At 46.3% G+C, this 24527-nt stretch overlaps 1 protein-coding gene across 6 annotated transcripts in view; it reads left to right on the top strand.

The window, feature by feature from the left end:
• LOC110503343 (neurobeachin) overlaps nt 1-24527 on the top strand; it is a 330014-nt gene that overhangs the window by 106291 nt on the left and 199196 nt on the right. For 3 of the 6 annotated variants that reach the window (XM_036961698.1, XM_036961700.1, XM_036961699.1), the window contains exons 33-39: nt 2705-2856; nt 5940-6066; nt 6801-6914; nt 9477-9604; nt 13573-13634; nt 20385-20449; nt 23057-23165. In XM_036961698.1, the coding sequence (XP_036817593.1) occupies nt 2705-2856; nt 5940-6066; nt 6801-6914; nt 9477-9604; nt 13573-13634; nt 20385-20449; nt 23057-23165 (757 nt within the window). The remainder of the gene's footprint in view (nt 1-2704; nt 2857-5939; nt 6067-6800; nt 6915-9476; nt 9605-13572; nt 13635-20384; nt 20450-23056; nt 23166-24527) is intronic. The other 3 variants (XM_036961703.1, XM_036961702.1, XM_036961701.1) reach the window with 1 other exon arrangement.

The following is a 24527-nucleotide window of genomic DNA, read 5'->3' as shown; positions in this document are numbered from 1 at the left end:
TTTCACCTAGTCGGCTCAGGGATTCAAACCAGCGACCTTTTGGTTACTTGCCCTAATTTACTCCAGGGGTGTGGTACTGCTATGGCTGACCCTGTAAAACAACACATTTCACTGCACATATCTGGTGAAAGTGACAATAAAACACATTTATTTTAATAAGCAATTGTGTGTAGATTAATGAGAAAAACCCCAAATGTAATCCATTTTAGAATAAGGCTGTAATGTAACAAAATGTGGAAAAGGGGAAGGGGTCTGAATACTTTCTGAATGCCCTGTATATGCTTCAAGAAAGAACTATAATGTGCATCGTTAGTCAAGCACGCTCAACACGCCACAGTTTATCCACTAAGTCCGTTTAGTTGTCAGGAGCAACATTCATGGTTTTACAGTAGCAAGCAAAACATCAGTCACATGTTAGACCTCTGGTACTGTTAGCTAAGCCCCCATGGGGAGGAGTGTGGGAGGGTGTGTGTTTGGAAAGGTCTTGTGTGATTACATTCCTGCAGTAGATAAGAACACAGTATTCTGTGTGCTGTCCCTGTGGTAACCTGCTGCTGACAGGAGGTCAGGGTTCACATCCCAGAATCCTTATCTTTCTGTCTGGTGAACGTTCTGAACGTTGAAGATAATTGAAGTAGATTTAGGACCAACAAACCCTGAACCATGTCAAAATAGGAAGGCTGTCAGTGTGGCCTGTTTGGTGTGTGTGCCACCTGTGATGAAGGTACAAATGGAGGAGAGGAGAGATAAGGAAGTGGGGGAGGGAGGAGGAGATGAAGGATCAGATGAAGGACTGCAGAGGTCCCCTGGGCCCTGATGACTGATTAAACAGAAGCGGCTTCCCATTTTACCCCTCCCCCCTCCCACCCCACGCCCAAGCCTGTCTTCTCACCCCTCACAGCCCTAATATGCCTTGGCAGGCTGAAATTAGTTGCCAGACCTCTCTGTATTAATTTTGAAATGCTTTCACACACAGTGTCCAGGTCCCACATACGACTCCTTCATGCTTTAATGTCATCCAGCCTCAATTTGCTGTGTCTAATTCTTCTCCACCTGCCAGCAGAATGAGCTTCTAGGCTGACTAGGCCTCAGGACGGCTGGGCTGTCAGGCCTGAGGCTGATAGGGACTGACAACATCAAAACAGAGCACAAAGAAAAGGCTCAGAGCGTTGAGAGGAGGGCTGGGGAGGGCTGAGTCCCCTGGTCTTTCTGGTTGACAGTCTCTCTGAGGTGGAGTTTTCAATTAGAGACTTCAATACCCAGGACTGGATGACCAGATGGGACCACTGCACGACTGATCTGAATACACCTTTAAATCTCCTTCCCTCTCTCTCTCCCTCCCTTTCTTTTTCTTTCTCTCTCCCTCCCTCCCTCTCTCTCTCTGTAGTACAGCTCTCACAGTAACACAGGGGGATGTTGTCTAGCACTGAATGTATGATTACATTTATAATGAAGAACTGATTTAATCTGTTTGGTTTAATTGAACAGACTATGTTAGGAAATGTAATCTTTTTAATCCATTTCCACAGTATATCTTTATGATAGAGGATGTATGTGTGTAGATAAATGTGCGTGTGTGTGTGTGTGTGTGTGTGTGTGTGTGCGTCCTTACAGGGTGTGTTCTGCGGTTCTCTTTCCTCTATAGTCGTCTTGTCCTGTTCATTAATATTCCTCACCAGATGAATCCTCACTTTATTCACAGCAGCCCCTATTAAACACACCCATATTAATACATGATGTCTTAGGTCGTCTTTGCATCTAATCAATTATTCATATGAAAGGATCATATCAGACCGTAACCATGTCACACAGGGATAGCTGCACACATTCTTATCTTAGCTTTTTCCATGTTTATTTTAAAAAGAGACAACTGTTGGAATCAGTGCTAATCTGCATTGTGATGGAACAATGCATGTGATTGTTCATTCAACGTGTCAGTGTTTTTATTGTTTGTGTTCCTACTCCAATAAATTATTAGATAAATAACTCAAAATGAACCAGGAATACCTTTTTAGAAAACATATTAAACATATAGCTGGTTTTCTCAGTGATGTGCTGCTGTCAATGAGACCTCTGGTCTAGACCAAAGCAGCAGTACACAGATGTACTGAATAAAGGATGCCGCCACCATCAGTACTCTTCACTGCAGATGCAGAGATATGGACATTTGTGTGTGTGTGTCATGCCGTTCATCAGAAGTGAATAAATAACTGCAGTATATCCCAGTCGTCTGAATGTATGCTCTGTGCTCTCTAAGTGGACCATGGGAAGGTCACAAGTTTAGTCATCTAAAGACCCTGGGTCTGTCCCAAATAGCACCCCATTCCCTGTATGCACTACTGTTGTACAGGGCTCTTATCAAAAGTAGTACACTGTATAGGGAATAGAGTGCCATTTGGGACGCACACCCTGCTGGCAGCATTTACTGGCTTCCTCCCTCGTGATGTGTTCTAGTGTCTATAAATAAATGAGGAAATCAGAAGTGTCTTCACACAGAACAGTCTTTTTCTATTTCCATGTACTGTATTTAATGTTTCTCTTAATGGGAGCATTACTGATGCTTGGTTCCGTCATTAGCTACACTTAGCTGTGCTCTGTGTGTGTGTGTGTGTGTGTGTGTGTGTGTGTGTGTGTGTGTGTGTGTGTGTGTGTGTGTGTGTGTGTGTGTGTGTGTGTGTATGTGAGACTATCTCTCTCTGTATAGGAGTGTGGTGGTCCCAGTGAAGAAGCCTCCACCAGGCAGTCTGGCTGTGAACACAGTTGGACACACATCCTCCAGTAGCCTGGCAACAGGCTCCACCCCCAACATCTTTTCTGCAGCCTCCAACCCCGCCAAGAGCATGATCAACACCACCGGTAGGCCTACACCCATGGGCCCTGGTCAAATGTGGGGAATAGGGTGCAATTTGGGACTAAATCTTCTAGTGCTTCCCACATCAACCCCTAGTCCCACAGGCCTGGGCAACTCCAGTCCTCGGGGGCCTGACTGGTGTCACAGTTATTCCCCAGCTAACACACCTGACTCCAATAATCAACTAATCATGATCTTCAGTTAAACATGCAATTAGTTTAATCAGGTGTGTTTGCTAGGGATGGGGGGGAAGTGTGATACCAACCAGGCCACCGAGAACTGGAGTTGCCCAGGCCTGCCCTAACACTTAGCCACTTGTGCATACTTGAAACGTGTGGATAGGTATGAGTAATATTAGTGACAATTCCACCTAACCTACAGTTATTAAGTGGCTTCTTAACAGGAAGCTAGTACTACCATACCAATATTATTGCTTATACCTATCTGATCCTTTATTTTCTATATGAGGTGCTAGTGAGTAAAGAGTAGGGGCTAGGTGTAGGGTATAGGTGTAGGGGGTCAGGGCTAGGTGTAGGGGATAAGGCGTAGGGGTAAAGGGATAGTGGTTGGTTTAAGATTCACCCTGACATACAAGCCCTCTGAAGGATGGTACTCGGGGTCTCAGACCCAAGAGGTTACTAATAACACTCTACTAATGTGTTTGGCCGGTAATGTGGTTTATTTCCAGGGAACTGTTGCTCGTTGGAGTTCGTTAGTATTTCATCTGAGTAATTACTGCAGATCTTAATAACCCAGTGGGTCTGGAATGTGTCCTTTGATGCCGGTCCAGGAATAGGAGCGGAATCTGCGTCCCTAATGGCTCCCTATGTAGTGCACTAGTTTTTACCATGGCCCGTAGGGATCTGGTCAAAAGTGGTGCACTATATAAAGAATATGGGACTATTTGGGACATAACCTATTTGTTTCTCGGCTGGATGACTGAGGTTTAATGGTGGAATGTATAAACTCATACTGTGCACCAGAGGGCACTCTCTACTGTACTATCTCCTGACAGGGCCAGGCTTCCTATACTTCAGCAATAAGGTCAGAGGAGGTGGGGTCTGTGGCCAATATACCACGGCTACGGGCTGTTCTTACACACAACACAACGCAGAGTGCCTGGACACAGCCCTTAGCCGTGATATATTGGCCCCGAGGTGCCTGCTATTATAAACTGGTTACCAACGTAATTAGAGCAGTAAAAATACATGTTTTGTAATACCCTTGGTATACGGTCGTATAGACCATGGCTGTCATCCAATCAGCATTCAGGGCTCGAACCACCCAGTTTATAAAGTGCTATGACCTGCTGTGTGGTGGTTGTGCTGTATAAAGCAGGATAATACAATCGGGTCAGGTTGAAATGCATTCAATGACCTCTGAGAAATGGTAGGTCTTGTTGTTTTATTATGTTTCATTTGTTCAGACCAAATTAGTGTAGTGTAGTAGAAGTTGTTGTGTAGTGTGCTTCCAATGGGCCCTGAACAAAAGTAGTGCACTAAATAGGGAATAGGGTTCCATTTGACTGTCCTCTCCCCTTAGGCCCTGTTCCATGCTATTGAGCCCAGGGTCCCATGATGCAGCAAGCCTTCGAAAGAAGCCACTTAATACAGAGACCATTAAAGCTGCAACACCTATTAAATGTCCCTATCCACTCAGCAGGAATGTGACAGATGTGTCACTGTGCTTTCAGTTAAACCCAGGGGTTCTCCTCTCTCCCCTCCTCCCACTTTTCTCTCTTTCAGTTAAACCCAGGGGCTCTCTTCTCTCCTCTCCTCTCCTCCCGCTTCTCTCTCTTTCAGTTAAACCCAGGGGCTCTCTTCTCTCCTCTCCTCTCGCTTCTCTCTCTTTCAGTTAAACCCAGGGGCTCTCCTCTCTCCCCTCCTCCCACTTCCCTCTCTTTCCTTCCCACTTTTCCATCTATAACCTTCTCTCCCTACCTTCCTCCTTCCCTCCTTCTCTGTCACCCCCCCTCCCTCTTTCTCACTCTCTCTCCTCCCCTTCTCTCTCACCCCCTCTTTCTCCTACTCGCTCTCCTTTTCTCTCTCCCTCCTTCTCTCCCTTCTTCCCTCAGACCCCATGATTTCACCAGTTCTGTTCTGTAGATGTTTTTTGTCAACGTGACCCATGAACTCAAGGACATGCAGGTGATACCTGGAATGATGATGGATGGAAAACGTCTTAATCGTATCCTATTAAACATGTAACCCAATATTTCAAAAGAAATGCCACAGATGTAGCTACAGTACAATGCACCGTGTTTGAACAACCGTTATATTGAATTGGACATTAGACATTCATATACTTACAATTAATGGTTCAAGGCGGATGTCATTCTTATAGGTCGGCCCTGTAACTGAAACAGACCTTGGGTAGATAATATACAGAATAGGTGTATACTGTATAGTTGTATATTTAAGCAATAAGGCCCAAGGGGGTGTGGTATATGGCCAATATACCACGGCCAAGGACTGTCCAACCGCACGACACAATGCGGAGTGCCTGGACATAGCCGTTAGCCGTGGTATATTGGCAATATACTGTACCACAACCCCCAGAGGTGACTTATTGCTATTAAAAACTGGTTACCAATGTAATTAGAGCAGTAAAAATAAATGTTTTGTCATACCCGTGGTATACGGTCTGATATAACACGGCTGTCAGCCAATCAGCATTCAGGGCTCGAACCACCCAGTTTATAATTGGGTATATAATGGAGGTGTATACTGTATATTTCTGTACTTGGGTATATAATATAGTTGTATAGTGTATGCTATAATGTATAGTTGTATAATGGAGTTGTATACTGTGTATTTCTATAGTTGGTTATGTAATTGAGTTGTATACTGTACTGTATAGTTGTATTCTGTACTATACTTGGGTATATAATATAGTTGTATACAGAACTTGGGTATATAATATAGTTGTATATTTAGTTATCTAATGAAGTTTTATACTGTACTGTATAGTTGTATACTTAGGTATATAATATAGTTGTATACAGTACTTGGTTATATAATAAAGTTGTATACTTCTGCTCCCATTCTTCTCCCAGTGTGACGTTGGTTGGTGTGTTTGTTCCCTGCAGGAGCTACAGACTCAGCCTCCTCTTCCTCCACCTCTTCCTCATCCTTCGTCAACGGGGCCACTAGTAAGAACCTGCCTGCTGTCCAGCCAGTGGCGCCCATGCCTGAAGACACAGTGGAGAACATGAGGTAGGGTCAGGGTGTGACAGTACTGTGTGTGTGTGTGTGTGTGTGTAGTAGAGAGATTATGCATTTCAGTGCTACAGACATATATCACCTGGAGGCACTGAACAGTGCATGTCTTTCTCTATCAGCATGTAACCACTGCCTGTGGTTTTGTGTGAATGGTAATTCAGAGAAAACTGTGTGTGTGTGTGTGTGTGTGTGTGTGTGTGTGTGTGTGTGTGTGTGTGTGTGTGTGTGTGTGTGTGTGTGTGCGTGTGTGTGTGTGTGCGTGTGCGTGTGTGTGTGTGTGGATGCTGCTGTGACCTTAACTCTTAGTCCCCACCTCCTGTAATGGTTTGTGACAGGCATCTCTAGTGCTGCAGAGAGCCTGAGTACCTCTCTCTCTGTCTCCCAGTCCCACAGCCACACACACACTCTCACTCTCTTCTGCCCCCCTCTAAAGAAATTGCAAATCAGTTGCCATGGCAGCAGTAACCAACATCACTTACCATAACTGTGGAGTCAATGATGGAAGTGGCGAGTTGCAGAGCTGTGCGTGTGTCTGTGTCTCACTTGGTTGTAGAGCTGTGTGTATGATCATACTGAACTCTAATTTCAGTTCAGTCAGACTCACATGCAGCTTGTTGGGTAGACAATAGACATATGGGTTCTAGTCAGAAGTAGTGCACTATAAAGGGGATAAAGGGTGCCATTTGGGACTCAGTCATAGTGACTGCTGCAATCTCTGTGTATTTCAGTGCGTTGCTCTGTGAGGTGGACCAGGATCTGAGAGTCTTTAGTTGGTCCCTGCAGCGTGGCCACACAGAGACAGAGACAGAGATGGCCCCCAGAGGTGCAGGCCAGTGTCATAGGCAAGCACTGTTTAAAATTGCTCACACAGGTGTTACTGTCTCACTGATACACTCATCTTTTCACCTTCATATCCTTCCCAGGAGGCCATGGGGCAGAAGCCACTTTGCTTCTAGTCCCTCCTAGGCCAAGCCTCTCTCTCTCTCTCTCTCTCTCTCTGTCTGTCTGTCTGTCTGTCTGTCTGTCTGTCTGTCTGTCTGTCTGTCTGTCTGTCTGTCTGTCTGTCTGTCTGTCTGTCTGTCTGTCTGTCTGTCTGTCTGTCTGTCTGTCTGTGATTTGTTTCTATACTAGTGAACAGGCTCAAGGCAGTATCTCTCTGCTTTTACATGCTTCCTGTATGGTTGCATGCCCACTCCTTCCCAGGTTGTAGATAGATACTAATAGGCTGTAGAGGTCTTCTCGGGTCCAAAAAGTTGGACCTGGACCCGAAGACAATCAGACCCGAACCCGAGAACAATGAGACCTGAACCCGAATGGATCCGACAACAACCAGACCTAGACGGGTCCGGGTCTAGATTGGACCTGAGTGACAAAACAAAATATGTTTATCAGCCAAGTTGCTCTTCTGGTTAACGAATATGTTGTCTAGGCCTTCTATAAGTCAATAAATCCACCTTAATATAAATAAATATTCTATAGGCTGTACAGAGCTGTGGTCGGGTCCATGCTGGTCCACTCGGGTCTATCAGCTGTAGTTACATAGACCCGAGACACAATGAAAATCCAACTGGACCCGACCCAGTCCCGAGGGAAAACATAACATTTTGAACCTGCACAGATCCCAGGTCAGGTCTCTGGTATTTAGGTTCGGGTGGACTCGTGAAGACCTCTACTAGACACAGTCACGGCTCTAAACTGTGACCAATTTGGCTGCATATGCTGCAAAATATTTTGCTGTGTGGCCTGGAGTTTTATTTTGCTGTGTGACCTGGAGGTTTATTTTGCTGTGTGACCTGGAGTTTTATTTTGCTGTGTGACCTGAAGGTTTATTTTGCTGTGTGACCTGGAGGTTTATTTTGCTGTGTGACCTGGTTTATTTTGCTGTGTGACCTGGAGTTTTATTTTGCTGTGTGACCTGGAGGTTTATTTTGCTGTGTGACCTGGAGGTTTATTTTGCTGTGTGACCTGGTTTATTTTGCTGTGTGACCTGGAGTTTTATTTTGCTGTGTGACCTGGAGTTTTATTTTGCTGTGTGACCTGGGGTTGTTCCATAGGCTGGGATCCTCACTATGCAGCTGTTGTTCCATAGGCTGGGATCCTCACTATGCAACTGTTGTTCCATAGGCTGGGATCCTCACTATGCAGCTGTTGTTCCATAGGCTGGGATCCTCACTATGCAGCTGTTGTTCCATAGGCTGGGATCCTCACTATGCAGCTGTTGTTCCATAGGCTGGGATCCTCACTATGCAGCTGTTGTTCCATAGGCTGGGATCCTCACTATGCAGCTGTTGCAAGAGCGCATTTTTGACTGGCTGTCCACTGGTTTCAAAAACAATGATTGATAGGCAGCTTAAACTTCTTGATTTCAAACATTATTGGATTCAAATACACATTTAGATTTGTGAACAGCCATCCACAACAACCACAATCCGCAAGGTGCAAATAGCTAAATGAGAATCACACTGATTCACATCAATGTGCTATGTAGATTTCAAAAATAAGTGATATCCGTATCACCGTAGACTACACCACTGCTGTCATCCTTACCTCCAAGCGTTTATTCAAGTTGGATAATCTTTGGATGCGGACAGCAGTCACACTATTGGAAGACATAGCTTGGACTGTAGCCTACAAAAGCCTATTCCTCCTGGTGTGTCATAGTGGTCTCTTAAACGTTCGCCTTTTTTCAATGCTGATTTGACTATCATTGAGAAAATAGAGCAACCATTCTTTCTGAATTTAAAAGTAATCCTCAAAGTAATCATGTAGTTTTTCAAAAGTATCTGTAGTCAGATTACAATACTTTTGCTGGTAACGTAACAGATTACATTTACCAGTTTTTTATAATCCCTTACATGTAATCCGTTACTCCCCAACCCACAGTGGTGGTATAGATAATAACTCCTACATGCCTTATGAGCCAGTCAGCCCGTCATATCTCCTTACATGCCTTTTTCATTTGTTGTCATGCCAAACAAAACCAACAATAGAATTAGAATTGTCATTGTATTTCTATGATTCCAACAGTTCACCCAAGTATTTTGATTTATTTTCTGAATCAGGAGCACCAGTACTACCAATTAGGTTTTCTTAAATTTGATTTAGAGCCCTGGACGCAGTAGTGTTCTGCTGTGTGTGAAAGGATGTTCTAACTATCATGTACTAACCCAGGTGGAGGGCTCTACTCTGCTCTGCTCACCACACAACCCTACCCAACCTTATACTCATTTGTTTACTGTTGTCTTTCTCCTCTCGCCTCTGTCTCTTCCTCTCCTCTCTGACATCCTCTCGCTCTCTCTTCACCCCCCCCCCCTCTCTCAACCCTGTTTCTTTCCCTGTTCTCTGTCCCCCCCCCCCCCCTCTCTCTCTCTTTCTGTATCTCCCTGCTCTGTTCTCTTCCACAGTATCACTACTAAGTTGGAGCGTGCTCTGGAGAAGGTGGCCCCCCTCCTCAGGGAGATCTTTGTGGACTTTGCACCGTTCCTCTCTAGGACCCTGTTGGGAAGCCATGGCCAAGAGCTACTCATAGAAGGTACAGGTGCTGTGTAGAATGTCTTGTTTCTCCTCCAACTGTGTGTGGAATCCCTCCCGCCATCCATCCCTCAGTCTGTCTGTCCTTTCCTGGCCCTCCTTATGTCCACTGGCTGCTGTGTCACTGCTGGATGCCTAGTAATATAACCCAGAGAGGGCTACCACACACACACTCACACACGTGCGCATGCGCACACACGCGCACACGCACACATGATTAACAATTATGGAGAGTTGACAGGTGTGAATGTTGTCTGATCCCTTCACTCAGTCTGCCTGTCCATCTGTCAGAATGCTGGCAGATACACACACCTCACCGCTGAGCACAGACCAGGCAAACACAACACACTTCATCAACACAACAGAGCCAGTATTCATAAAGCATAGTACAAGAGATGGGATCAGTCCTACTTTGAGATGCTTTGCCCAGACCTTTACCAAGGAACAGAGGCTGTTTTTCCTCCCAGGCTGAATCAGGGCCCTGGTGGAAAGTCTCTCCATTTAGTAGCAATTACCAGCCATCCATCACTCAAATTACCCGGGGTCGCGGCCCGAGTGCCCCCTCACCCACCCCCATCTCCCCTCCTCCTCTCCTCATCACCCCTCCTCTCCCCCTCTCTAGACATGTTGTCAGTGTGGTAATTATGTCCAGCCACCCTGGCCTGGCCCCTGGCCCATGATGCACTTGGAGTTGAGAGGGAGGCCCCTGGGCGAACAGAGTTGTCGTTGTGATGGACTCCCCTCTCTCTGTCTCCTCTCCTTCCTCCCCTACCTCTCCTCTCTCTGTCTCCTCTCCTTCCTCCTTCCTCCCCTACCTCTCCTCTCTCTGTCTCCTCTCCTTACTCCTTCCTCCCCTACCTCCCCTCTCTCTGTCTTCTCTCTTTCCTCCCCTACCCCTCCTCTCTCTGTCTCCTCTCCTTCCTCCTTCCTCCCATAACTCCCCTCTCTCTGTCTCCTCTCCTTCCTCCCCTACCTCTCCTCTCTCTGTCTCCTCTCATTCCTCCTTCCTCCCCTACCTCTCCTCTCTCTGTCTCCTCTCCTTACTCCTTCCTCCCCTACCTCCCCTCTCTCTGTCTTCTCTCTTTCCTCCCCTACCCCTCCTCTCTCTGTCTCCTCTCCTTCCTCCTTCCTCCCATAACTCCCCTCTCTGCCTCTCCTCTCCTTCCCCCTTCCTCCCCTACCTCTCCTCTCTCTGCCTCTCCTCTCTTTCCCCCTTCCTCCCCAACCTCCACTCTTTCTGCCTCTTCACTCCTCTCCCCTGCCTCTCCTTTTCCTGCCTCCCCCTCTCTCTATGAACCCCCCTTCCTCCCTGCCCAACCCATCAACACACTGCTCGACAATTCCACATTCACTTCAATGATTTAACCCTGCCCTGCTCACAGGAAAGGCCTGTTCAGAAGGGCAGACCCTGTTTAAATCGAAAACATTTTGTTTGTGTACCAGCGTACAGCCAGGGTCCATGGTCTTTAGGCCAGCATACCAAAGTAGGGCCGGGGTCACTAGGGGCCAGGGTCACCCTACCACCTGACCTCTTGTGTCAGAGAGAGCTGAGTGATGGGAGAACTGGTCATTGCAGTAACAAGAGGTCAGCCGTGGTAGACTAGCTGTGTGTGTGTGTGTGTGTGTGTGTGTGTGTGTGTGTGTGTGTGTGTGTGTGTGTGTGTGCGTGCGTGCGTGCGTGCGTGCGTGTGTGTGTGTGTGTGTGTAATAGGACATACAGTGCCTTGCGAAAGTATTCGGCCCCCTTGAACTTTGCGACCTTTTGCCACATTTCAGGCTTCAAACATAAAGGTATAAAACTGTATTTTTTTGTGAAGAATCAACAACAAGTGGGACACTATCATGAAGTGGAACAACATTTATTGGATATTTCAAACTTTTTTAACAAATCAAAAACTGAAAAATTGGGCGTGCAAAATTATTCAGCCCCTTTACTTTCAGTGCAGCAAACTCTCTCCAGAAGTTCAGTGAGGATCTCTGAATGATCCAATGTTGACCTAAATGACTAATGATGATAAATACAATCCACCTGTGTGTAATCAAGTCTCTGTATAAATGCACCTGCACTGTGATAGTCTCAGAGGTCCGTTAAAAGCGCAGAGAGCATCATGAAGAACAAGGAACACACCAGGCAGGTCCGAGATACTGTTGTGAAGAAGTTTAAAGCCGGATTTGGATACAAAAAGATTTCCCAAGCTTTAAACATCCCAAAGAGCACTGTGCAAGCGATAATATTGAAATGGAAGGAGTATCAGACCACTGCAAATCTACCAAGACCTGGCCGTCCCTCTAAACTTTCAGCTCATACAAGGAGAAGACTGATCAGAGATGCAGCCAAGAGGCCCATGATCACTCTGGATGAACTGCAGAGATCTACAGCTGAGGTGGGAGACTCTGTCCATAGGACAACAATCAGTCGTATATTGCACAAATCTGGCCTTTATGGAAGAGTGGCAAGAAGAAAGCCATTTCTTAAAGATATCCATAAAAAGTGTAATTTAAAGTTTGCCACAAGCCACCTGGGAGACACACCAAACATGTGGAAGAAGGTGCTCTGGTCAGATGAAACCAAAATGGAACTTTTTGGCAACAATGCAAAACGTTATGTTTGGCGTAAAAGCAACACAGCTCATCACCCTGAACACACCATGCCCACTGTCAATAATGGTGGTGGCAGCATCATGGTTTGGGCCTGCTTTTCTTCAGCAGGGACAGGGAAGATGGTTAAAATTGATGGGAAGATGGATGGAGCCAAATACAGGACCATTCTGGAAGAAAACCTGATGGAGTCTGCAAAAGACCTGAGACTGGGACGGAGATTTGTCTTCCAACAAGACAATGATCCAAAACATAAAGCAAAATCTACAATGGAATGGTTCAAAAATTAACCTATTCAGGTGTTAGAATGGCCAAGTCAAAGTCCAGACCTGAATCCAATCGAGAATCTGTGGAAAGAACTGAAAACTGCTGTTCACAAATGCTCTCCATCCAACCTCACTGAGCTCGAGCTGTTTTGCAAGGAGGAATGGGAAAGATTTTCTGTCTCTCAATGTGCAAAACTGATAGAGACCCCAAGCGACTTACAGCTGTAATCGCAGCAAAAGGTGGCGCTACAAAGTATTAACTTAAGGGGGCTGAATAATTTTGCACGCCCAATTTTTCAGTTTTTGATTTGTTAAAAAAGTTTGAAATATCCAATAAATGTCGTTCCACTTCATGATTGTGTCCCACTTGTTGTTGTTACAGTTTTATATCTTTATGTTTGAAGCCTGAAATATGGCAAAAGGTCGCAAAGTTCAAGGGGGCCGAATACTTTCGCAAGGCACTGTATGTAGCTGTCTGTGAACTAGAGAGGGTCACATCCCCTGTTTACAACAGTCTCAGTCTCAGACCGTGTCAGTGCTGTGCAAGAACAGGAGGAAGATTCACACTCTTCACATTATACTATAGTCTACTTTGTCTCCATCCAAAATAGCACCATATTTCCTATGTAATGCACTGCTTTTGATCAAAGCCAATAGGGCTCTTGTCAACGTAGTGCATTGCAGAGTGAATAGGGTGCCATTTGGGACACACTCTTTGTCACTTTGTCGCTATCTCAGTGGTTTCAGGCAGCTAAATGTTTTCATTGTTGTAACATGTTAGGTAATTTACCATTTCTGATTCATGCAAGCTCTTTCTTTGCATCAACGGTAAAACGGAAGAGATGTTTGACATCCCTGAGATGGTCTGTCTGTGTGTTTATCAACATGTTGACATCTCATCCCTGGTTGTCGACTCATGCTGTCAATCACACTGACTGACGTCTTCATGTAACCATGCCAACGAGCCCTGGCCCCACCAGCCCATAATGATTCCTCCAGAGTGTCTTCTTCTCTGGTAGTGACTACAATGTTAGCCCCTCCCACATGTCATTGGTGAGGTGTATGACAACTCTGCTTCTAACTCTCTGTTCTGTCTTCCCTCCAGGTCTGGTGTGTATGAAATCCAGCACCTCTGTCGTGGAACTGGTCATGTTGCTCTGCTCTCAGGTGAGATTCTCGCTTTCTCCTCACATATCCCTCATTTTCTCTCCCTCTCTGCTTCTTCCTACCTCCTCACACATCCCTCTCTTCCCCCCACTCCCTCCATTCTCTCTTCTCTATCTCTTCTGTCCTCCTTTTTTCGTCTCCCTCTCACCTCCACACCTCTGCTCCCTGTAATGGACTATAAAGGTGAGGCTGCTTCCAGCTCCAGGTCTCTGGGTCGTGGCACGACATGAGTCCCTTTTGCCTCCCTTTTAAGTAGAGATCACCAATATTCCATTTTAAAAGCCTGTTATATGAAATGACGTGCCCTTTAATATAGACCACATTGAAAACTCAATGAATCTGTGCCAAAATTCCTTCTGTGCACTCTGTGATTTCTAGCAAGATTTTAACCCACTGAACCCCAGGTTCTCACCGTCACTGTAAAAGCCATCATTATTTTGTTACTTTGACAAAGTCATTTCTGAAGATGATCATTTATTGAATGTGATTAGTGATTCATTTTAAGAAAAATAAACAACCTGTCCCTCATTTTAAGGTCAACCCGGTGACATGAGCTGAACTCACTACTGGACTAAGGGACCTTATAATCTGTATGTGTGTACAGAGATGGGGCAGTCATACAAAAAGGATGTTAACCACTCTTATCGGACATTTTTACTCCTGATCTAAATTAGGCTTGCCGTAACAAAGGGGTTGAACACTCATTGACTCAAGACATTTCAGCTTTTAATTAAAAAGAATCTAACATTTCCTACAAACAAAATTCCACTTTGGCAGAAAATCTAAATGTAATACATTTTAGCTGTAACAACAAACTGTGGAAAAAGTCAATGGGTCTCAATTCTTTGTAAAGGCACTGTATATAAACTCTGGATTGTTAATGCTATGTATTGGCCACTGAGAGGCTTTGAAACCACCGATCGGCAATATTAGAACTCCCCAGTAGAGCTGTCCTCTTTAGGAATGAATGGAATTCTACAGTATTTCAGATAAATGTTTCAAGGACAAATTACATGTGTTTAAGTATTTTTGTGTTCTTGCGGTGGGGACATTAACATTAGCAATCTAAAAAAAGTATACTTTAAGGAATTGTTTTAATATATTTTTCATTTTACTTGTATTTTTAGCTCACATAATATAATTTAAAGTATGCATTAAGGTGTCTGTATTAGAATACATGTTTCAAAATGAATGTAGACATTAATACATGCATTTCTATAGCTTCCAAAATGTTTTTTACAATGTTGGGGGAGTGCCAAGACATCACCCCCTATCAGCCATCTAGTGTCTACATGAATCATTGGTTAAGTCTCTTATGTCTCAAAGGGTCATCGTCCCAATGTAGCAGTAAGAACAGAACAGGAGATAGTTAACATACCTTCTCTCTGCAGGGCCAGTCAGTCAGTCCATAAGGAAGGCATTAGGTGGTGCCTCTCTCGCTGAGTATCCAGTCTGCAGGGATGGAGGCTGCAGTAGGAGGCACATTGTCCAGAGCCCAGGGCCCCTGCAGTGGCGCAGCCGGCCAATCCTGCAGTATGGAGCCAGTCAGCCCGTCAGCTCCCATACATACCCATGCATCTGTTATTAGAGGTCTGAGATTAAGGAGCATTCCTCTCTGTCTACTCACACAACCGCCTGAGCCTTGCAGTAGTGAATCACGCTGTTACTGCTGTTCTTTTGAAGTTTCTGAGGGAATGTTCCCTGAGTCTTTCTCTCTTCTGGCGGTCTGTCTTTCTGTAGGCTAACCTAGCACTGTTGCTCTGGGATGTCTACCCTCTTTTCCCAGCTCCTGGACTACTGAGGTCTGGGAGTGTCAGAGAGCCGTGCCCCCCCCCCCCCCCCCCCCCCTCTCACAAAGTCACCACCCCCCTGTTCCCCCCACCGCAGACACAGATAGTATTACTGTGGCTCCAATAGTTCCTGCCATTAGGGACTCCTGGGATGAAACCCAGCCTGAGATATCGACCAGTCAGAGAGGCTGAAAGTGGATCTGCTTGGCCTGAGTTGGAACCACAGCTAGCTTTATCCAGCAGCACTGGCAGGGATGGGCACAGTGAAACTGGTTAATCCTGATCTGATTCCATCAGTAGTTACTTTCCTGTATGGGCCTAGGTCAAGGCTGTATGGAGCGAGGACAAGGCTGTAAGGAGCGAGGCCAAGGCTGTATGGGGTGAGGACACGGCTGTATGGGGCTAGGACAAGGCTGTATGGGGCTAGGACAAGGTTGTATGGGGCTAGGACAAGGCTGTATGGGGCATGGACAAGGCAGTATGGGGCTGGGGCTGCATGGGGCTTGGGCAAGGCTGTATGGAGCTGGGATTGGGGCAAGGCTGTATGGAGCTAAAACAAGGCTGAATGGGGTTAGGACAAGGCTGTATGGGGCTGGGACAAGACTGTATGGAGCTAGGACAAGGCTGTATGGGGCTGGGACAAGGCTGTATAGAGCTAGGGCTGTACAGAGCTAGGACAAGGCTGAAATGGAGCTGGGACTATATGGGGCTAGGACAAGGCTGAATGTGGCTAGGACAATGCTGAATGGGGCTAGGACAAGGCTGAATGGGGCTAGGACAATGCTGAATGGGGCTAGGACAAGGCTGAATGGGGCTAGGACAATGCTGTATGGGGCTAGGACAATGCTGTAGGGGGTATGGACAGGGCTGTATGGGACTGTATGGGACTAGGACAAGGCTGTATGGAGATGGGGCTGTATGGGGCTAGGAGAAGGCTGTAGGGGGTATGGACAAGGCTGTATGGGACTGGGACTGTATGGGGCTTGGACAAGGCTGTATGGAGATGGGGCTGTATGTGGCTAGGACAAGGCTGTATGGGGCTAGGACCAGGCTGTATGGAGCTGGGCTAAATGGGGCTAGGACAATGCTGAATGGGGCTAGGACAATGCTGTAGGGAGTATGGACAAGGCTGTATGGGACTGGGACTGTATGGGGCTAGGACAAGGCTGTATGGAGATGGGCTAGGACAAGGCTGTATGGGGCTAGGACCAGGCTGTATGGAGCTGGGGCTGAATGGGGCTAGGACAAGGCTGTATGGAGCTGGGACTGTATGGAGCTAGGACAAGGCTGTATGGAGCTGGGACTGTATGGAGCTAGGACAAGGCTGTATGGAGCTGGGACTGTGTGGGGCTAGGACAAGGCTGTATGGAGCTGGGACTGTGTGGGGCTAGGACCGGGCTGTATGGGGCTAGGACAAGGCTGTATGGGGCTAGGACCAGGCTGTATGGAGCTGGGACTGTATGGAGCTAGGACAAGGCTGTATGGAGCTGGGACTGTGTGGGGCTAGGACCGGGCTGTATGGGGCTAGGACAAGGCTATATGGGGCTAGCACAAAATGCTGTATGGGGCATGGACAAGGCTGTATGGAGCTGGGACTGTATGGGGCTAGGACAATGCAGCATGGAGCTGGGGCTGTATGGAGCTAGGACAAGGCTGTATGGAGCTGGAACTGTATGGGGCTAGGACAGGGCTGTATGGGGCTGGGACAAGGCTGTATGGAGCTGGAACTGTATGGGGCTAGGACAATGCTGTATGGGGCTGGGACAAGGCTGTATGGGGCTGGGACAAGGCTGTATGGGGCTGGGACAAGGCTGTATGGAGCTAGGAAAAGGCTGTATGGAGCTGGAACTGTATGGGGCTAGGCCAAGGCTGTATGGGGCTGGGACAAGGCTGTATGGGGCTGGAACAAGGCTGTATGGAGCTAGGAAAAGGCTGTATGGAGCTGAGACTGTATGGGGCTGGGACAAGGCAGTGTGTGGCTGGGGCTGTAGGGGGCTTGGACGGGCAGCAGACTGTGTGTCTCTTCACAGACGGCCTGGTGAATGAGAAGGTCAAACAGCTCTGTTTCTTGTAACAGCTTAAACACACAGGGGATCTGCAGTGGAGCCCGGGAGATTTACTGACAGAGAGCCTCCAGATGTGGAGAGCAGAGCAGATAAAAGACTACAGCCTCACTCTGACAGCCTGGATTGAGACGCCACAGTACTGTTGTCTGCCTGTCGCCTACTGATGTTGGGGCTGTATGTAGGGCTGCAGAGGAACAAGAGGCTTGTGTGTAACAGTTTAAAACAATGAAATTCAGGACCCCTTAACCAATAGGATAATCTTCCTAGGTTAAACACTCCCAGACACCACAGATTGTAAGCTTGTCTTATCTGAGCTCCTGAGCCACCCCCCCTCCCCTGGCTGCAGGTCAGCCCATAGCTAGATATTCTGGATTCTGTTGCAGGTCAGCCCATAGCTAGATATTCTGGATTCTGTTGCAGGTCAGCCCATAGCTAGATATTCTGGATTCTGCTGCAGGTCAGCCCATAGCTAGATATTCTGGATTCTGCTGCAGGTCAGCCCATAGCTAGATATTCTTGATTCTGTTGCAGGTCAGCCCATAGCTAGATATTCTGGATTCTGCTGCAGGTCAGCCCATAGCTAGATATTCTGGATTCTGTTGCAGGTCAGCCCATAGCTAGATATTCTGGATTCTGCTGCAGGTCAGCCCATAGCTAGATATTCTGGATTCTGCTGCAGGTCAGCCCATAGCTAGATATTCTGGATTCTGCTGCAGGTCAGCCCATAGCTAGATATTCTGGATTCTGTTGCAGGTCAGCCCATAGCTAGATATTCTGGATTCTGTTGCAGGTCAGCCCATAGCTAGATATTCTGGATTCTGTTGCAGGTCAGCCCATAGCTAGATATTCTGGATTCTGCTGCAGGTCAGCCCATAGCTAGATATTCTGGATTCTGTTGCAGGTCAGCCCATAGCTAGATATTCTGGATTCTGTTGCAGGTCAGCCCATAGCTAGATATTCTGGATTCTGTTGCAGGTCAGCCCATAGACAGAGGTTCTGAGTTATTTTTCTCTGCATCTACATGAAGGATCATGTTGCTTCCTCCTGGAGAAGCATGTCAGGCCTAATTCTCTTCAAACAGGCAACAATGGGCTTTCCTGAAATCCCTGCAATCACAGCACAGCCCCTTTAGAGCCCTGCTGCACAGAAGAAGAAAAAAACTCCGGGGATGAAAACATCTGTAACGGTAACCAGAGAGTTTACTGTACTGTAACTCAGTTAGACAAGATAGAGGTTCAGGCTGAGTTTTCCCCCTCCTACCTGATGTCACTCTCCTGGCGCTGCATGAGACATCTGCTTTGGTTTCCGAATATATATTTTTGTCACGTGAGTGCGGTGCGAACAGATCCTCAGAAGACTGGCCGAACATGAGCCCTGTCCAAATCAGTAACAGCCTATTGTGGAGCGGATACTGTAGCAGAGAGAGAGAGAGAGAGAGAGAGAGATAGAGGTCAGGATAAATCATGTGGAGACCAGATGCCCAGCATATCAGTGCCGTCTCTCTCACTTAAGGTGACTGTGTGAGGTGGAACTGTGTTCTCTAGCCTGGTGCAGTCTGTCCCACACTATTTTACACTATTTGGCAATCTGTTGTTAATACCGTTTCTGAGATGCACAATCTCATTTGTTAGCCTCGTCTATGCGTGAGATTCAGTTGGTTTTACACCTGACACTTGGCTAGCATTGAAAACTGGGAACCTTTTCCCCTTCTATATTCCTTCTCTATTCTCTTTCTATTTTGAACTGTGGCCTCCTCTGTTTTCCCTTTCATTTGCTCCTCAGTGAGTGAGGTTCCCACAGTGCAAGGCCCTCTCCTCCGCTCCCAAACGGCTTTTTAATCATTCCCAGACCGGGTAGTGATGGTGCTGGGGAGAGGGTGGGGGGTGCCCCGGGGCCGCAGCCACTCTCGGATCCGGCTCCACACTGCTGTAGATGGCTCTCCTCTCCTCAGTCATCTGTCAGTGTGCAGACAGAGGAAATGGCTGTATTTAAGGCTGAGGATACAGTTTCATCCCCAATTACATCTCTCCTGTGTTTACTGATCTGTTCATAGAGGTCTCGTCCCAAATGCCACCATATTCCCTATGTAGTGCACTACTTTTGACTAGGGTCCATAGGACTGATCAAAGGAGTGCATAGAATGCCATTTAGGACGCATACGAAGAAAAGAGGCAAGCTCACATGCCGGGCAGAGATTCAGCTTTTTATAGCCCGCACTTCTCTTTGAAAGGATTCAATGACCTTGATGCCTTCTTAGCTTCTAATTAAAGTAAGGAAACAATTGAATGTGCGATGGCCATTTGAATTGCAGTGGAGACTAGCCATGCAGAGAGATCCATTTATTTATCATCGACTCTGTAGATTATTATTACCATGACTGTTTTTATTGTACATGTTTTTTTGGTTTTGAAAATATTTTTCTGATTTGTGAAGCTTTCAGGGCAAAGTGTTCCATAATAGTTTTTTATCACTATGTTATTGTTATTTTATTGCCTGCCTATGATTTTTATTGCAAATTTGCCCGTTGATATGTTTTTATAGCCACCGCCTAGTAGCGCTGATTAGAATGTTATAAACTGTGGGTTTTTATGTCTTTAACTGTTTACAGACTGAGTTTGAATAGCAAATGAAAGAGCAGACAGCCCTGTCTCTGTATTTGAAGTAGGTGTTGTTAGTACACACCCAAGCTATCAGAGAACAATATAGCATCCTAATCCAAGTCAAAACGTTTTTGCCAAAGCTGAATCTCTCCAGCGTCTTGAAAAGGTCACCTCACTGGACCTTGTGGAAGGCTTTGTCTGACATACAGCCATGGAGCCAGTATATGTGACTAACTATCCAACGTTCCTCCTCTCCTCTTTCTATGTTCTTCTCCTCTCCTCCTCCTGTCTCAGGAGTGGCAGAACTCGATCCAGAAAAATGCAGGCCTTGCCTTCATTGAGCTCATCAATGAGGGAAGGTAGGTATCATATTCACACACTCGCATGCAAGCACCCGCGCGCGCGCGCACACACACACACACACACACACACACACACACACACACACACACACACACACACACACACACACACACACACACACACAGACATGGACACAAGGACACACACACACACACACCATATGTTTTACTATCCTTGTGGGGACCTAAAATGAAAAATGTCCATTCAAAATTGTATTTTTTCTGACCCCTAACCATTACCCCTAACCCTAACCCTAACCCTAACCATTACCCCTAACCCTAACCCTAACCCTAACCATTACCCCTAACCCTAACCCTAACCATTACCCCTAACCCTAACCCTAACCCTAACCATTACCCCTAACCCTAACCATTACCCCTAACCCTAACCCTAACCATTACCCCTAACCCTAACCCTAACCATTACCCCTAACCCTAACCCTAGCCCTAACCATTACCCCTAACCCTAATTGTAACCCTAGCCCTAACCATTACCCCTAACCCTAATTGTAACCCTAGCCCTAACCATTACCCCTAACCCTAACCATTACCCCTAACCCTAACCCTAACCATTACCCCTAACCCTAACCCTAACCATTACCCCTAACCCTAACCCTAGCCCTAACCATTACCCCTAACCCTAATTGTAACCCTAGCCCTAACCATTACCCCTAACCCTAATTGTAACCCTAACCCTAACCATTACCCCTAACCCTAACCCTAACCCTAACCATTACCCCTAACCCTAATTGTAAGCCTAACCATTACCCCTAACCCTAACCCTAACCCTAACCATTACCCCTAACCCTAACCCTAGCCCTAACCATTACCCCTAACCCTAATTGTAACCCTAACCCTAACCCTAACCCTAATTGTAACCCTAACCCTAACCCTAACCCTACCCCTAACCCTAATTATAACCCTAGCCCTAACCATTACCCCTAACCCTAATTGTAACCCTAGCCCTAACCATTACCCCTAACCCTAATTGTAACCCTAGCCCTAACCATTACCCCTAACCCTAATTGTAACCCTAGCCCTAACCATTACCCCTAACCCTAATTGTAACCCTAGCCCTAACCATTACCCCTAACCCTAATTGTAACCCTAGCCCTAACCATTACCCCTAACCCTAATTGTAACCCTAGCCCTAACCATTACCCCTAACCCTAATTGTAACCCTAGCCCTAAGCCTAACCCCTAAGCCTAAAATAGCTGGGAAATGTCCCCATGAGGGAGAATTTTCCTTGTTTTACTATCCTTGTGTGGACTTTTGTGGATTTCCGGTACACACACCACACATACACACACACACCAGCTCTGGGCAGGTTGTTAGGTTCAGTGGCAGCAGTAGATTAGCAGTAAGCTGCCAGCTCCTAGAGTGTGGGGTGCTGTACTGTGTACTGCAGTGTGCTCTATAGGGGTTAAGGTAAATACAATTGGTATGGCAGTGTGACGCAACAATATAAACAAGATAGTGTATCCCTCTGTCTGTGTATTCCTCACCCCCCCCCCCCCCCCCCCCCCCTCTGTGAGTGTGGCATGTTCAGATCAGGCAGGGTGTTATAGAACAGATCAGCCTCCATGTCCATCTGGTGACCCATCTGTGTAACCCTCTTACATCCAAACTGCCCAGCATCAGCCTTATGCCCCAAGTCCAGCCCTATACCCCAGGCCCAGCACTATATCCCAGTGCAGCCTCACTGTGCCCAACCCATCCCTGTCTTAGCCCTCCCTGGCACCTCCCCTGTCCCCATGTTGGGCCTGGATAAAGAGCCTTACTCAGTTGTGGCCTGGCCGCTCTGTCACTCCGTTACACTGCCACTCTACCACTCTGTCACACGGCGCTGTCCAGGGTGCTGCTGGCAGATCTCATCTCTCCTACACTACCACTATCTCTGTACTGTGGACACCTGAACTGCATCCCAAATGAAACCCTATTACTTATGTAGTGCACTACTTTTTAACAGGGTTCTGGTCAAAAGTAGTGCACTATATAGGGAACAGGGTTTGGGACAGAGACCTGCTATCTCTAACCAACCAGCATATCAGCCATCTGCAGTCTTCTGAGCGATAACCGAACAGCTAACCAAACTGTCCTGTATTTCTCTCTAACCTATCAGCTAATAAACTTGCTAAGATAACCAGCTAACCAACTAACTACAATCCTAGTTGAGAACATTAACGTCTAAACGAGGAGAGGGAGAATTGTTCAGGACTCAGAGTGTAGTTGTAGTTAAAAGCTTGTCAACACTAATCTGATGACTGCAGTTCTATGAGGCCTCTCCCTGAGACAGAGGATACTTCCAAAATGGCACCCTATTACCTAGGTAGTGCACTACTTTTGACTAGTGCTATTATTGAAATAGGTTGTCATTTGGGATGCAGAAGAGGGTATCAGAAGCTCTGTAATTAAAGCAAAGCAGACCTAATTGGGTGTAAAATGGCATAAAATCTCCACATAGAAGCCTGGGGGGGGGGGGGGGGGGGGGGGGTCTGTCTGTCTATGTGTCTGTGTGTTTTCAGGTTGTTGTGTCATGCTATGAAGGACCACATAGATGTGTTAACTGACTGACTAACTAGTATTCTGTCTGTCTCTTCCAGATTGCTGTGTCATGCTATGAAGGACCACATCGTGCGTGTTGCCAACGAGGCAGAGTTCATCCTCAACAGACAGAGAGCAGAAGACGTCCATAAACACGCTGAGTTTGAGGTACAGCACATATGTACAGTATATATAGTACCAGTCAAGTTTGGACACACCTACTTGTTCAAGGGTTTTTCTTAATTGTATACTATTTTATACATTGTAGAATAATAGTGAAGAGATCAAAACTATGAAATAACCAAAAAAGTGTTATACAAATCCAAATATATTTTAGATTCTTCAAAGTAGCCACCCTTTGCCTTGATGACTGCTTTGCACACTCTTGGCATTCTCTCAACCAACTTCACCTGGAATGCTTTTTCAAAAGTCTTGGAGTTCCCCATATGCTGAGCACTTGTTGGCTGCTTTTCCTTCACTCTGCGGTCCAACACATCCCAAACCATCTCAATTGGGTTGAGGTCGGGTGATTGCGAAGGCCAGGTCATCTGATGCAGCATTCCATCACTTCTTGGACAAATAGCCCTCACACAGCCTGTAGGTATATTGGGTCATTGTCCTGTTGAAAAACAAATGATAGTCCCACTAAGCCCAAACCAGATGGGATGGCGTATCGCTGCAGAATGCTGTGGTAGCCATGCTGGTTAAGTGTGCTTTGAATTCTAAATAAATCACTGACAGTGTCACCAGCAAAGCACCCCCACACCAACACACACCTCCTCCTCCATGCTTCTTTGTGGGAACCACACATGCAGAGATCATCCATTCACCTACTCTGCGTCTCACAAAGACACCGAGGTTGGAACCAAAAATCTCAAATTTGGACTCATCAGACCAAATGGCAAATTTCCACCAGTCTAATATCCATTGCTCGTGTTTCTTGGCCCAAGCAAGTCTCTTCTTTTTATTGGTTTCCAGGTTACTACCTCATGGAACTGGTTGAGAGAATGCCAAGAGTGTGCAAAGCTGTCATCAAGGCAAAGGGTGGCTACTTTGAAGAATTTAAAATATATATGTTCATTTGTTTAACTCTTTCTTGGTCACTACATGATTCCATATGTGTTTCCAGTTGTAGTTTTGATGTCTTCACTAGTTTTCTACAATGTAGAAAACAGTAAAATAAAGAAAAACCCTTGAATGAGTAGGTGTGTCCGAACTTTTGACTGGTACTGTATATAGTAGGCCTACAGTGCAGATAGTACATTATCTAATCTAGTCAACTGACTACAGCAGCCTTGATAGTCCCTGCTCTGGAGTGACTGACTTCAGTATTGCATCCCAAATGACACCCTATTCCAAGCATAGTGCACTACTTTTGACCAGAGCCCATTGAAATAGGGTGACATTTGGGAGGCAGCCCGGGTCTGTGAGAGAATAGCACTGGATTAGCAGCAGCTCAGTACTCCTGTAGTCCCTGTGTCTCCCCATGAGGATTATGGCTTTACCATTAGGCCACTCTAAGGGATTATA

Source organism: Oncorhynchus mykiss, chromosome 24 (assembly GCF_013265735.2).
Source record: "Oncorhynchus mykiss isolate Arlee chromosome 24, USDA_OmykA_1.1, whole genome shotgun sequence".
In the NCBI taxonomy this organism is placed as follows: Eukaryota; Metazoa; Chordata; class Actinopteri; order Salmoniformes; family Salmonidae; genus Oncorhynchus; species Oncorhynchus mykiss.
Note: the sequence above shows the minus strand (reverse complement) of the source record. Positions and strands in the feature narration are given on the sequence as shown.